The sequence below is a fragment of the Odocoileus virginianus genome, chromosome 23 (assembly GCF_023699985.2).
Source record: "Odocoileus virginianus isolate 20LAN1187 ecotype Illinois chromosome 23, Ovbor_1.2, whole genome shotgun sequence".
NCBI lineage: Eukaryota > Metazoa > Chordata > Mammalia > Artiodactyla > Cervidae > Odocoileus > Odocoileus virginianus.
Genome location: NC_069696.1, coordinates 36,784,256 through 36,797,906, shown reverse-complemented (window position 1 = coordinate 36,797,906; position 13,651 = coordinate 36,784,256). Strand labels below are relative to the sequence as shown.

At 41.4% G+C, this 13,651-nt stretch overlaps 1 protein-coding gene across 7 annotated transcripts in view; it reads right to left on the bottom strand.

Moving 5' to 3' along the window:
• The window catches only part of BICD1 (BICD cargo adaptor 1), a 237,801-nt gene extending 229,392 nt beyond the window's left edge, over positions 1–8,409 (bottom strand). For all 7 annotated transcript variants that reach the window (XM_020910747.2, XM_070453904.1, XM_070453905.1 and 4 more), the window contains exon 1: positions 8,131–8,409. In XM_020910747.2, coding sequence (XP_020766406.1) covers positions 8,131–8,343 — 213 coding nt within the window. In that variant the 5' untranslated portion in view covers positions 8,344–8,409. The remainder of the gene's footprint in view (positions 1–8,130) is intronic.
• Positions 8,410–13,651: the final 5,242 nt, after the last annotated feature.

Genomic DNA, 13,651 nt, shown 5'->3' with positions numbered 1-13,651 from the left:
TACCTCCAATGACTGAACTGTCTCAGATGGGGTCCAGGCAGCAGTAGCTTTACAAATCCCCCGCCAACTGATCCTAGCGAGTAGTCTGTCACCTCTTCAAAAAGAAGACCTCAGGGGGTATCCAGGCTCTGTACAAACACTTCCAATGTCAAGCTCCAAAATCTTATTTGAAGAATCTAAAGACAATATACTACTTTACGGATGGTCATTTTTCAAATGAATATGTTTCCAATTTTCCTTTTTTTATTGAGGTATCATTGATTTAAAATATTATTTCTCAGGTATATAAAATAATGAATCAAAATTTTTAAAGTTATTATAAAATATTGGCTATATTCCCTATGTTGTACAATATATTCTTGTAGCTTATTTATTTAATACATAATAGTTTATATTTCTTAATCCCTTATCCTTGTCTTGCCCCTCTCCATTGGTAACCACTACCTTGTTTTCTATATCTGGGAGCTTGTTCCTGTTTTGATACATTCAGTCATTTTTTAGATCCCACATATAAGTGATAATGGGCTTCCCAGGTAGCTTAGTGATAAAGAATCTGCCTGCAATGCACGAGCTGCAGGAGATGCGGGTTTGATCCCTGGGTCGGGAAGCTCTCCTGGAGGAGGGCATGGCAACCCGCTCCAGTATTCTTGCCTAGAGAATCCTATGGACAGAAGAACCTGACAGGTTACAGTCCACAGAGTCGCAAAGAGTCAGACACGACTGAAGCGACTAAGCATGCACACGTATGTGATAACACTCAGTCTTTGTCTTCCTCTTTTTTTAAAATTTTTTTGGTCCTGCCATGTGGCATGTGAGATCTTAGTTCCCTGACTAGGGATTGAACCCAAGCCCCCTGAAGTGGAAGAGCAAAGTCTTAACCACTGGACCACCAGGGAAGTCCCATCTCTGTCTGACATTTCACTAAGCATAATACCCTTCAGGTCCATCCATGTCATTGTTAACAGAAAAATTTTCATCCTTTTTATGACTAAGTAGTATTCCATTGTACCAACATCTTCTTTATATGAATGGTTGATTTTACAGGGCAAAATGACCCACCATTTCCCCTAACAACTACCAGGAGAATTCCACAATCTTTGTATTTTTCCCTTTTCCTAAAATTCACTTCCCTCAATCTCTACCTGACTGGCTTATTCTAATCACTCAGATCTGGGCTCAAATGTCACCTCTGGGAGAGGTTTTTCCTGATCATGCTTTCCCCAGCAAGCCTTCATCTCTTCACTCATGGCATTTCTCACATCTGACATGTGTGTGTGCTTGCTGACTCTCTCCCCATAAGCCTCACTCAGGGAGTCTCATCTTGCCATCTTCAGAAAGCAGTACAGTGCCAACATAGCAGTCACGGAGTAAAAAATTTTGAATGAATAAGTGAAATAGAACAAGAAGTAATGGACATGCCTCTGATGAAATCTGTGTTTTTAAAAAAAAGAAGTAACGGACAATCTAAAGCAAAAAAAAAATCCAGTTGTTATAAAATGTAAAATAGTTGACAATGTAGATTATAAAATAGTAGGCCAATAAAAATTATGGATGGTTTTAATTTTCTTCATACATTTTTGTACTTTATTATCTTCAATAAAAGTAAATTATCTTTATAATTATAACCAAAGTAGTATTATAATAAAAGTAATTTTTTTGAAAAGTTAAAACAAAAAAAACCTCAAGTATCACAGGACAAAGATGGGATCACGTAATGAGTCCCAGTTGCTTCTGCATCATCTTGGCTTCTCCCCAGGACCCGGCATGGACAGGAGGATGTGGCCATACTGCAGGCTGCAGGACCAGCTCTTGCTGGCCGTGGAAACCAGCCACCTATTACAGTGATCCATGTAGCTCCAACACCAGCCAAGAAGACAAGGAATCAAAATCACTGCTAATTCACCCAGAAAACTTTCCATCATTTCCCTTGGTATCATCACACAGGCCTGTCATGGGGCAACCCAACAAATTCCACCACACACACAGTTTCTATGACACACACACACATGTTTTCTCTCTCACAGACCACCCAAGCTATCCTTAGGGCCAACTCTGGTCACCTCCCCACTCCTCCAACCTCCAGTGCCAACCACACTCCCTGAGGCTCTCCGGTTTTCTTCCCGAATCAGTCCCATTTACTTCACACTTGAAACATCAGCGCCTTAAAAATACAGTCCTGCCCTAGAAATACTTCATTTTAAAAGGATATACTATTAAATTTAAATGTCAGTTTACAAAGTAATATGTACGGCATTATTCCATTTTTATAAAAACAAAAGAACAACAAAAAACTTACATATGGATTCACATGTTTAAAGAGATTTAAAACAAGTATAAGAGAATACTCACCAAAGTGCTAACACAGAGACAGAACTGGGGCGGGGGGCGGGGGGGGGGGGACGGGACTACTTAATTGTCTACACTTTTACTTTACTAGGATCGTTGCCACAAATGGTCATAATTATACAACTATAATTTTTAAATAGCAGTCAAACTCCTGTGGCCGAAAAAAGAAAGAGTAAAAGTGCTAATACACTCAGTCAGTGAGGGGTGGGGTGCTGTTGCTCCTAGCACCCCTAACCCATGAGGTCTGCAAGGGCTGGTTTTCCTCACTGGGCCAGCCCAGCTTCTTGCCCACTCTTTATGAGTTGGCACATCTCCTAATTCAGAATGCAATCAGAGTAACTGGTGAAAACATTGTTAAATTATTTGTATATTCATTCCATATTCTGGAAATCAGGACTGAATAAAATGACAACCAACTGCACAAATTATTCATTTGTTTTATTAAACTAAGAGTTGAGTATTTTAATTTATCAAGCAACTTATGCCTCCCCTCAAGGAAAATATGAATTTTAAAAATTCATATAACTCAGGCATCAACTTTACGCTCTGAAACTTTCCCCCTAGAACCTTCCTTTGTGAATGAAACCACCTTCTAATCCATCCTGGTATTCTCAAACCTACTCTCATCTTCAATTTCCACAACCAGTCACATCCAACACCACCTTCCTTCCACCCTACACCCCCTTAACAACCCTCAGGTTTGTCCCCCCTCACACCACTACCCCTACCGCCTCTGCAGTTCCAATCGACCCTCTATGACCAACAGCATCACCTTCTTAACCACATGCTGACTCACGTGTTGGAGCCTCTCAGGTAATAAGTGCAAAGAAAGTGGGTTTCTTCCTGAACCAGGTTTCACCACTTCACTTTGTGGCCTTGGAAAGGACCCGTAGCTTCCCTAAGACTAGGTTTTCTCTTTTGTACGATGCAAGTCATATCTATCTTGTAAAAGGATTGCTGTAAGAATTACAGATAAGGCATGCAAAGTGCCTAGTCCTAAATGGGGCTGTATACATAGTTCAAGTCTTTAGTACTTTAATTATTTTCTTATCTGTTAAAAAAAAAAAGGCAATAAACCTCTGAGTTACTTTGAAGATTAAATAAGACATAAGGCACCAGTTACTGTTTCCTTTCATTTCCTTTTAATGGTTCCTCATCTCCAAGACAAAATACAGCCACTGATATTTTCCCAATTTCATTTTCTGCCACTTCTCCTTCAGCATAATGAATTATTTAACAGTCAGACTCTGCACCTCTTTATACCCTCCTCTCCTTCAAAGCCATGTTTACAGGTAAAATCTTAGGTGTGAGAAAGTCCTTTACTATGTATTTCAACATGCAAGCTAATTATCACATTTTCAAATTTGGAAAGCAATATCTATACAGTACAAGCATATTTAAGGGGAAGACAGGGGAGAATATTTTTAAGTATTAAATTTTGAAAACCATCTTCAAACCATGGCTGCTATACATGTTCATGCAAATATGATGAACGTGATGAGAGATGATAAAGTTTTGCTAAGTGGTATCTGAGAAACAACTTTGCTAGAGATGAAATTTTGAGTTGAAATAAAAAGGAAAAAATGGTGCAAGTTAGAGAAAAAGTGAAAGTGAAAGTTGCTCAGCCGCGTCCAACTCTTTGCAATCCCATGGACTATATAGTCCATGGAATTCTCCAGGCCAGAATACTGGAGTGGGCAGCCTTTCTCTTCTCCAGGGCATCTTCCCAATCCAGGGATAGAACCCAGATCCCTATATTATAGGAGGATTCTTTACCAGATGAGCCACAAAAAAAGCCTGCAAGTTAGAGAAACTAGGTTAAAAAAAAAAAAGAAATATGATTGAAAGTGTGATTATGTTTGCTTGTTGAGGTTGCTTGTAAACACTTTCCAAAAGTATATGTCCATATACTTTAGATGCTTTCATTAACTTCATAATAAATGCAATAGTAAGTATAACATTTCTTCTTTAAAAACAATAAAACTACTAGCTTAGATAAATAAATTCAATGCTCTATGTTTCTTCATAGATTGGAAAATAAATCTGGGTTTTTCCCCCATATGATTTTATGATTTAGAATTTACAAAGGGAAGAGAAACTAACAATCTTTCTAAGCATAAGAGGGGAAAAAATGAATTTTGTTTAAAGATGAACTCAGGTACTTAAATGGCTTTCATGAGGCCCCTAATATGACAATTTCTAAAAACACGTAAGTTCAGTGTTTATTTCTTGGATGATTTAATGAGAATCCTGAAAAAGCATCAAGTTGGCTATAAGAGGAAAAGCTGCTCTGTGTCCACAAAGCGCTCCCTCAGCACCTGGTGTCTATCCTTAGTGTCAGGCTGACAAAACCAGCAAATGAGGCAAAGATTCTTATTAGAGAGTGCACTGTAACCTAGCTGCAAAACTTTTATAAAGTTGTCACATGGACATGTTTTCTAAAATGCTACCAGGAATGCTGAATCATTTCTTTCGAAGAGGATCTTTTAAAACTTCTCTACATTTTAAACATTTTTAAAGCAAAAAAACAAAACTCTTAAATTTTAGGTTTTTTTTTTTTAATGAATGTTTAATTTTCAAATTATTTTAGAACCATGACTCTTCTTCAAATACTATTTTGGTCTGGGTGACAGGCACAGTGCTCATTTACACACATCCTAAAATTACAACCAGCCAGGCCCTCAGGCCACTGAAAAGCAAGCATTATCCGTGAAATCATAAAGCCATGGTCAAGTATTTTAGTGGACATGTACTTTGCCCAGCTCTCCAAAGATAATGAAAAGGAGAGCAGTATGATGATGCCAGAAGTCATTCTTTTTTCAGAGCATTAGTACTTTTTTCTTCAAGTATGTTCTTTTGTAATTACAACAGTCATGCAGGCACAGGGCAGAGCCCTAATGTTATGAAGCCAAGACAAAGAGCATTCCAGGCTTAGGAAAGAAAATAACTAGATAAAAATTAATGAATTAATCATTTTGGTTCTGCACATCTTCAGCAATACTGCCCACTTGCATTACAGTCAGAGCTGTACACAGCCTGGGAAAGGGGGGCTGGCAGCATTGCTGGGTGCTGACTCTTGAAAACAACATGACCTGTAAAGATTGAGCCATGTCGCGACACTGCAAATTACTAATGTCCAACTTGAACTTAGCACAGTATTTTTCTGTTGACTGGTCCAATTACTTTTAAATAAGTTATATCTGTTGAAACAGCTTGGAAATAAACCAAAGATTTTATACTTGGCTTTATAGTTTAGTGCAACAACATCATTTCCTATATATACCTTCTAACAAACAAAACTTCCTTTTGATAAATCAGAGCACTAACAAAATGTGTTTTTCAAAAATGGCTTCTATGTGATATCATCACTACAATATTTTAGTTTCCACAATTATTTTACATTTACTTTTCACACAGGAAATATTATTGAGACTGACTTAGCTCATTTAAATAATACTCACACCTAAAGGATACATCATGTTTAAAGGGTCAAAATAACAGGTCTCACTATCAAATAAAATGATTAATTTTATTACCCTAAAATATACTTTTATATAATTGTATAAGCCAGTTCACTAGGAACTTTATATTTTTGCTAAATGCAAACTCAAAATACATATGTAAACAAGTATCATTTGCTGACAATAATTTTGATAAATTTTTGTTAATCTCTTGATATACAGAAAAAAATACACCTCAATTTTTGTAGGAAAAAAATTGTAATTGGTATTTGCATTATTCTATATTAAGAAAAATGTCACAGTATTCTTATAAAACATTTTTTCTCATTTTTCCTATGATGCTGATGAAAGTAATACAGGTAGATTTTAACACTAGTCACGACCTATACTTCCTCATTTTCTTAGTCTTTCTCTGACACTAACCAATATGGACTGGTGAATGCTTGATAAAGTATATATTCTTCCAGTATAAATTTATTCTTTCATAAAATATTTACTGTATGTTCACTATATGGTGGGCTTTGTGTTAAAGACTTTGGATGCAATATTAAGACAGATTCCTTGCCTAGAGAATGCACAGTCTAGTAAAGGCAAAAGACAATCGCATTAAAGTTTACTATATATGGTGAATGCAATGAAAAACCCTAATAGGGCTATTTGAATCAAGCAGGAAAGCTAGTTAACAGTTACATTCCATTTCATTAAATTAAGTCTACCATATTTATCAAGGAGGTGATGGCTTAACATTGCCTGGTTTGCACTTCCTTGTCTTGTTAAAACAGTGTTGATAAGTGTAGACAACATCAAAACATCTCTGAAAATTACAATCACCATCCTGTTTCCTGATTTCACCAGGTTTAGCATTGTTGAATTTAAACGTATCAGGTAAAGACCTAATCTAAGTTGGAAAATACCATTAAATCTAGTTGTAGTTAAGAACAGACATATACTTGGTAAAAACAAAAACAAAAGACAAAACCAACAGAACATAAACTAGAAATTTACAGCCTAACACACAAAAAATCAGATTTCCAATTGGGGTTTTTACCATATGTTTATTTTTTTGACATTTAGGCATAAGAATAAAAATAGGATATATCTGAAAGTAGAAATGTTTACCATATTATGTATTAAATTAGAAGGCAGGTTGATTAGATATGTCATAGATCATGCTTTTTAAATATAATAATACAAAACAAGACAGCCCCTGAGAAACTGTTTGAGTACATTGTAAGTAAAACATGTATGATTAACATTATATACCAGATTAGAATTAACATTTTAAATGCCAATGGGCACATAAAAATAGACGTGCCACACAGAAAAGCAGTGTGTACATTTTCAATTATGCTACATATAGTACCTCAGGAATTGGGTAGAACAGACTGAATTTCTTCAACAATATGTATATTCCTCTAAGTCTTTTGATAGGAAATCAAAAGTATATTCACTACTTATTTTTTTCCAAACATTAGCTAGTCTTTAAAAGGAGCCAATACCAAAAGATTAAAGAGGACAATTGTTATATATACATGGTCCATTTGTGACCATTCTGGTTTTAAATATACAGTCATTTAAAACAGAAGAGCCTTATTTGAAATGCACCGCTACTCATGCATTTGATATATGCCATTCTTTCAGACCATCTGTAGGCGAGTTTATTTTCCCTGGTCAGGGTGACCTTATAAGACTTTGGGCATGGCCCATCCTCACTCAGAGGGGAAATCGAGGCAGCAGCAATCCCCAGTAGAGTTGTTTTTCTCCTGCAGCCAGACAAGAATAACTAAAGCCGAGGAGAAGGACGATTACTCACTCTATTTAAAATGGGATTGGCGGGGAATTCTCTTAATAACAGTTTCCAATCTCATCAAGAAGTGGTTACATTCAGCAGAAGGCTGAGGTTCTACATCCTTTGAAACAGTGGCTCCTCAACACAAACCTACTCAAAGCCTTTGTGGATTATGGGATTGTCACTGAAACCTGAGCTTGATATAACAGCAGTTTTGAGAAGTTTGATTTATGCATTCCGACCCGGCTGAATGTCGCCTCTGAGTGCTGAGACTTGAGGACTCTTACGAATCTCCCTCCCCCACAGGCCAAACAGCCATCGCCTCCCAAATTCCAGATTATACATTCATTTCCTGGGCAATTTCCCTCTTGGGGGTAAAACAATGGACTCTTTCAATCTTCTCTTATCTACAAGGGTTCTAAGTGAAGAAACAGTCCTTTCAATAGCAAGCTTCCCGACTACTTTATAAATGATGAGTGGGCGCCGAGGGTGGGGGGACCAGGCCGAGCGGGGAAGAGGTGACAGGCAACTCACCTCTTTCAGCTGCTCCAGCTCCTGTTTGAGGCTGTCGTATTCAGCCTCCAGCTCATCATACTGCTGTTTGAGGGTCAGCTTCTCCTCCAGTACCACCAGTCCGTATTCGGCCGCCTGGATCTTTTCGTGGGTGGTCTCCGTGAGCTCCTTGGTCAGCCTCTCTATCTCGGTCTTATAATGGTCCACAGACTGCAATACCTCCTCCGCGGCCATAGCCCCGGTGGATGGAGGTAGGAGGGGGTAACCGAGTGGAGGAGATGGATGCAAAGCAGGCGGGGGGAGGGAGAAGGAACTAAAGAGGGAAGGATGAAAATGGGAAAAGAATTGCCTCTCCGGCAGCCGCAGCTACACTGCCCGAGAACCTGGCGAGAAACGCAACATGGAGAATGCAGGGGAGAGGATCAACGGCGAGGGGGCAGCTGCTGCGGCATGTGTCCTCCGGGCCGGACCCTGCCTGCGGTCAGCAGCGGTGCGGCATGGCCCAGCGGCGGCGGCCGGGGGCGGCAAGGGGCTCCTTTTCTGCTTATTCAGAGGCGCGCGGCCGCCATGTCTCGGGGCAGCGTCACTGCAGTCTCCCCGGGTCCCGCGCTCCGGCTCGCCGCGCCCGCCCGCTCCACCTGCTCCCTCCAGCCGCGCTGCAGCCGGTGCGGAATGATGCAGCGTCGGCCCGCTCCCTCCCAGCGCGCTGGCCAGGGCTCCGGGCGGGAGGCGGGGAGGCGGACGGAGTCGGCGCGGGGGGAGGGGGAGGGCCCAGACGGAAACCTCCGGAGGCGCCTCCCGCCGGTGCCCCGGGCTGAGGCTGAGACGGCTGGACGCGTGCGGCGTGGGGCCCCAGCCTGGCCTGGCCCTGGCCGCCGGATGGGTGTCGAGGCCCCGGAGGGTGGCTTAGGCGCCTGGCTCTCGCTGAGACGTGAGCCCAAGCTCAGGAAGCTGCCCGGAACCGGTGCCTTCCTCGAAAAGAAGCAAACGGTAACTAGCGCGCTCGTGCGCGGGGTCCGAGCATCCTCCTTCAGATCCCCCGGTCTCAAAGCACCCTTCTTGGTCATCTGCACCCAAACGCCGTGCTTCCAAAGCCTTCTAGAAGCACCCGCCCTCCCGCCCGCCGCCACACACACAAGGCTCCCGCTTCCGCCCCTTCCGCCTCCTTCGTCTCCCCTTCTGTCCCCTCCTTCACCTCCTGCTCTCTCCAGATAACCTTACTGTCTCAGGACAGTCTTTGCTAAAGATTGCTTGCCCTCACCCAAGCTTTCTGTGTCCAGTTTATCACATCACTACTTAGAAAAAGATCTATAATGTAGGCCTTTGGGTACTATTACTTCTTGCCCCAGTAGTTCCACTCCACGGATTCTTCAATAAAGGAAAACTGCATGAAATTCCCTCTATATAGTATCAACAGTACCCTACGATAAATAGTCTTAAAATGAGCGAATAGTTCTGGAGACCATGTGCCAAGCATTCTTCTAAGTATGGAACGTGCAATCTCTTCCATCCTAACAGCAACTCTGAGGTCTGGACCATTACAATTCACAGATAATGAAAGAAAGGCACAGGGAATTTGAGTGATTTGCCCAAAGTCAGGCAACTCCTAACTGATGAAGCCAAAATTTAATCATAACTCTAGAGCTGAATCATTATGTTTATTCACCTTCACTCATGACTAATGCAAAACCAACAACTATATATTACATGCTTGTAAAATGACCACTGTAATCAGTATGAAGAGTGATAATGAAGAGTCACAAAAGGAAATGAAGGCAAGGTCAGAGTGAAAGAGAATAAAGAATGAAGAAGAAATGGGAATTGAGAACAACCAAGAAGAAAGGCAGCAATAGGAGCAGAAAATGAGCTATTTCTGTGTAACTAGTAGATTGTGGAGGCGCTTCCCAGGTGGAGCTAGTGGTAAAGAACCTGCCTGCCAGTGCAGGAGATGTGGCAATGAAAGACGTGGGTTCGATACCTGGGTCAGGAAGATTCCCTGGAGAATGAAATGGCAACCCAATCCAATATTCTTGCCTGGAAAATTCCATGGACAGAGGAACCTGGCAGGCTACAGTCCTTATGATTGAAAAGAGTCGTACACGATTGAAGTGACTTAGCATGCAGTAGGCTATGGAGTCAATAGATCAAGGACCTGACCAGTTCCCTGTCTCCTGGTGGCTCTTATTGCAGAGTAGTTTCTAAGTGGCCAAGAGGTGTTCAAATACACACACACACACACACACACACACACACACACACACGCTCTCTCTTTAAGCAGGACTCTCCCATCATTGTGTACAAGGTAAAGGGAAAAAGAAGACAGTGGGAGGAAGAGCGAATGACAATATCCTTACAAAGCCTTGACTAACAGGTTCTCTGAATGTGATTCTTCAAAAATAGACCAAAACAAGAGATTCCTTCCACATGCTCACAGTTACAACAGGATATTCTCTTGTGATTATCTGATCAAGAAAGGAGAAAAGAGAAGGCAAGGGAAGGAGAGGGGAGAGGAGGAAAGGGAAGGGAAAGGAAAAAGAAAACACATGAAATTTGTTTTGGGTTTGGATCATCATGAATTCTATTCCAGCTTTGCAGCCTTGATCTCACTGCAGTTAAGAAGCCCATCCCCACCCATGTGCTCCTGTAGTGAGTGCCCAGTCTCCGTGACAATGACAAATGACCATGAACTGCTGAAGAAAAAGAGAGGAAACCTGTGATTGCAGTTAGCTAAACTGCCTTCTTCCCAGGATGCCCTTACGCCACAAAGTATAAGCACAGCTCTTCAAAGGGATCACAACAGTTGGGGTAGGTTGCTGTGTCTCTCTTTCCTCTGGATAGAACAAAGAATGGAATTTTCTTCTGTAACTTTCCTAAGTTTCCATTGCCACCCATTGCCTATGCCCCATTTTCCTGATTGATACAATTTTGTTAATATAGTCAGCTTGACTTCATCAAGACATGTACACTAATTTAATAGTTTAAGATTTGATTACAACTTTGATCCTTTCTAAGTATTTCACTTGAAAAAAGTAAGCATTTCCTTATACATTGTCATGCCCGATGTCCGAATCCCCGAGCAGGAAGAGAGAAAGCCTCCAAGACAATGCAACTCGCAAAAAGGGAAGTTTATTGCTGACTGAGTCAGGGCTCCTGCCGCATCCAACGCAGTGGTGCGGGGTCAGAGAGCCCCGAGCCCAAGCTGTTACACACATTTATAGGGTGAGCACACGCCGTTGGTAGTTGGTTTAAGCGGATTGGTTACAAGTTTGCAAAGCAATTTCATTGGTCAAACACACTCAAAACTTTCGCGCGCGCGGGACTTTCCCGGGGGTTTCCGCCCCGTTCCTAATTGGCAAACAGCGGTCAGTGTTAAGCTGATTGGTTGTATCCAGGTGGCCTGATAATCTTACCACCCAGAAGTAGGAAGGCCTACTCCTAATCTAAGCTGCCTGCCATGGCGTTACTTCTGCTCACTGCACACATTATACTCTTCCAGTATTGCAGTTATATTTCTCTCTATATTCATGTATGTGTCATACATATCATATATACATGCATACATATATATGTATATATAAATCAATGACAGGTACCCAGAAAATAATTTCTTAAATCATTTGTAGAAGCACGGTTCCCTCATATTTCTTTATCTTAGCAGCCTCCAATCATTTATGATACTTTCTAACAAATATATAAAAAAAAAAAGTTGTGTTTTTGTGGTCTAGTACCTCAAACCAGAGCTTCTCAGGTGTCTCAGTGGCAAAGAATCTGCCTGCCAAGCAGGAGACATGGATTTGATCCCTGGGTCGGGAAGATCCCCTGGAGAAGGAAATGGCAGCCCACTCCAGTATTCTTACTTGGGAAATCCCATGGACGGTGGAGCCTGGCATGACTTTGCAACTAAACTGCCACCACCACCACCTCAAACCAACCTTTCAGCAACTTTGTCAGCAGGAATATTGCTTTCTCTTGCTTTCATTCTTTCATTCAGTGATTAAACCAATGTTTATTAAGTATTGATTGTGTCCGAGGTACAACAGTTAGCCTTGTGAAATCAATGACCAGTAAGATGTCAACGCGCAAATATCCCTGACTCACAGAGTTTATGTTCTGGGAGGGACAGAGAAAGAATAATGCAAATAAAAAAACAGCAATAACAAAAAAGGAAATTAATACAATAATTCCAAATTTTGACATTCACAGGCTGCTGCTGCAGCTAAGTCACTTCAGTCGTGTCGGACTCTGTGCGACCCCATAGACAGCAGCCCACCAGGCTCCCCCGTCCCTGGGGTTCTCCAGGCAAGAACACTGGAGTGGGTTGCCAGTTCCTTCTCCAGTGCATGAAAATGAAAAGTGAAAGTGAAGTCGCTCAGTTGTGTCTGACTCTTAGCGACCCCATAGACTGCAGCCCACCAGGCTCCTCCGTCCATGGGATTTTCCAGGCAAGAGTACTGGAGTTGGTTGTCATTGCCTTCTCCGATTGACAGGCAGAATACAGCATAATGGTTAAGAGCACAACCTAATTGGCTTGGGGCAAAACCCAAATTCGCCACTTACTAGTTATTGTGCCTCAGTTGCCTCATCCTTAAAGAGGGAATAATTTAAAAAAAAAATAAAGAGGGAATAATAATCAGCTAGTGAGATTGCTGTGAATAGAATAGTATTTGACACTTAATAAGCAGCATATGGGCTTCCCTGACAGCTCAGACAATAAAGAATTTGCCTGCAATGCCAGAGACCCAGATTCAATCTCTGGGTCGGGAAGATGCCCTGGAAAAGAGAATGGCAACCCACTCCAGTATTCTCACCTGGAGAATTCCATGGACAGAGGAGCCTGGTGTGTTATACAGTCCATTCTGACACAAAGAGCTGGACATGACTGAGCAACTAACACTTTCTGCTCTCAAGCAGCATATGTGTGCTTGTTTCTTTAAATTTTTGAAGAAAAATAAGGATAAAATTGGAGTTTCCCAGGTGGCACAGTGGTAAAGAATCCACCTGCCAATACAGGAGACAAGGGTTTGATCCCTGCATCGGGAAGATCCCCTGAAGGAGGAAATGGCAATCTACTCACTTCTGTGTTCTTGCTTGAAAAATTCCATGGACAAGAGGAGACTGGAGGGCTCGAAAAGTCCACGGGGTCGAAAAGAGTCAGACATGACTGAGCATACACATAAGGATAAAATTGAGATTAGAAAAAGTAAATAACAGGATAATCAATGGAGATCTCTCTGAAGAAGTGATTTTATCTTACTATCTAAGGGACATGAAGGAATTAGATATGGAAAGTGCAGGGAAAGACCTTTCCAGGGAGTGGGAACAGCATGTGTAAAAACCTCAGGCACAAAAGAACTTGGTGAGTGCAAAGAATAAAAATCAGAGGCTGAAGTTGATTAAGCAAAGTGGAGATGGTTTAAGAGACAGGCAACACTGGAACATACTTGGAAATCATGCCTGCCTTGCAGGTTAGGATAGGGAGTTTGGCTGTTGCCCACCTGAAACTAATACAATGTTCTATGTCAATTATATCTCAATTAGAAAA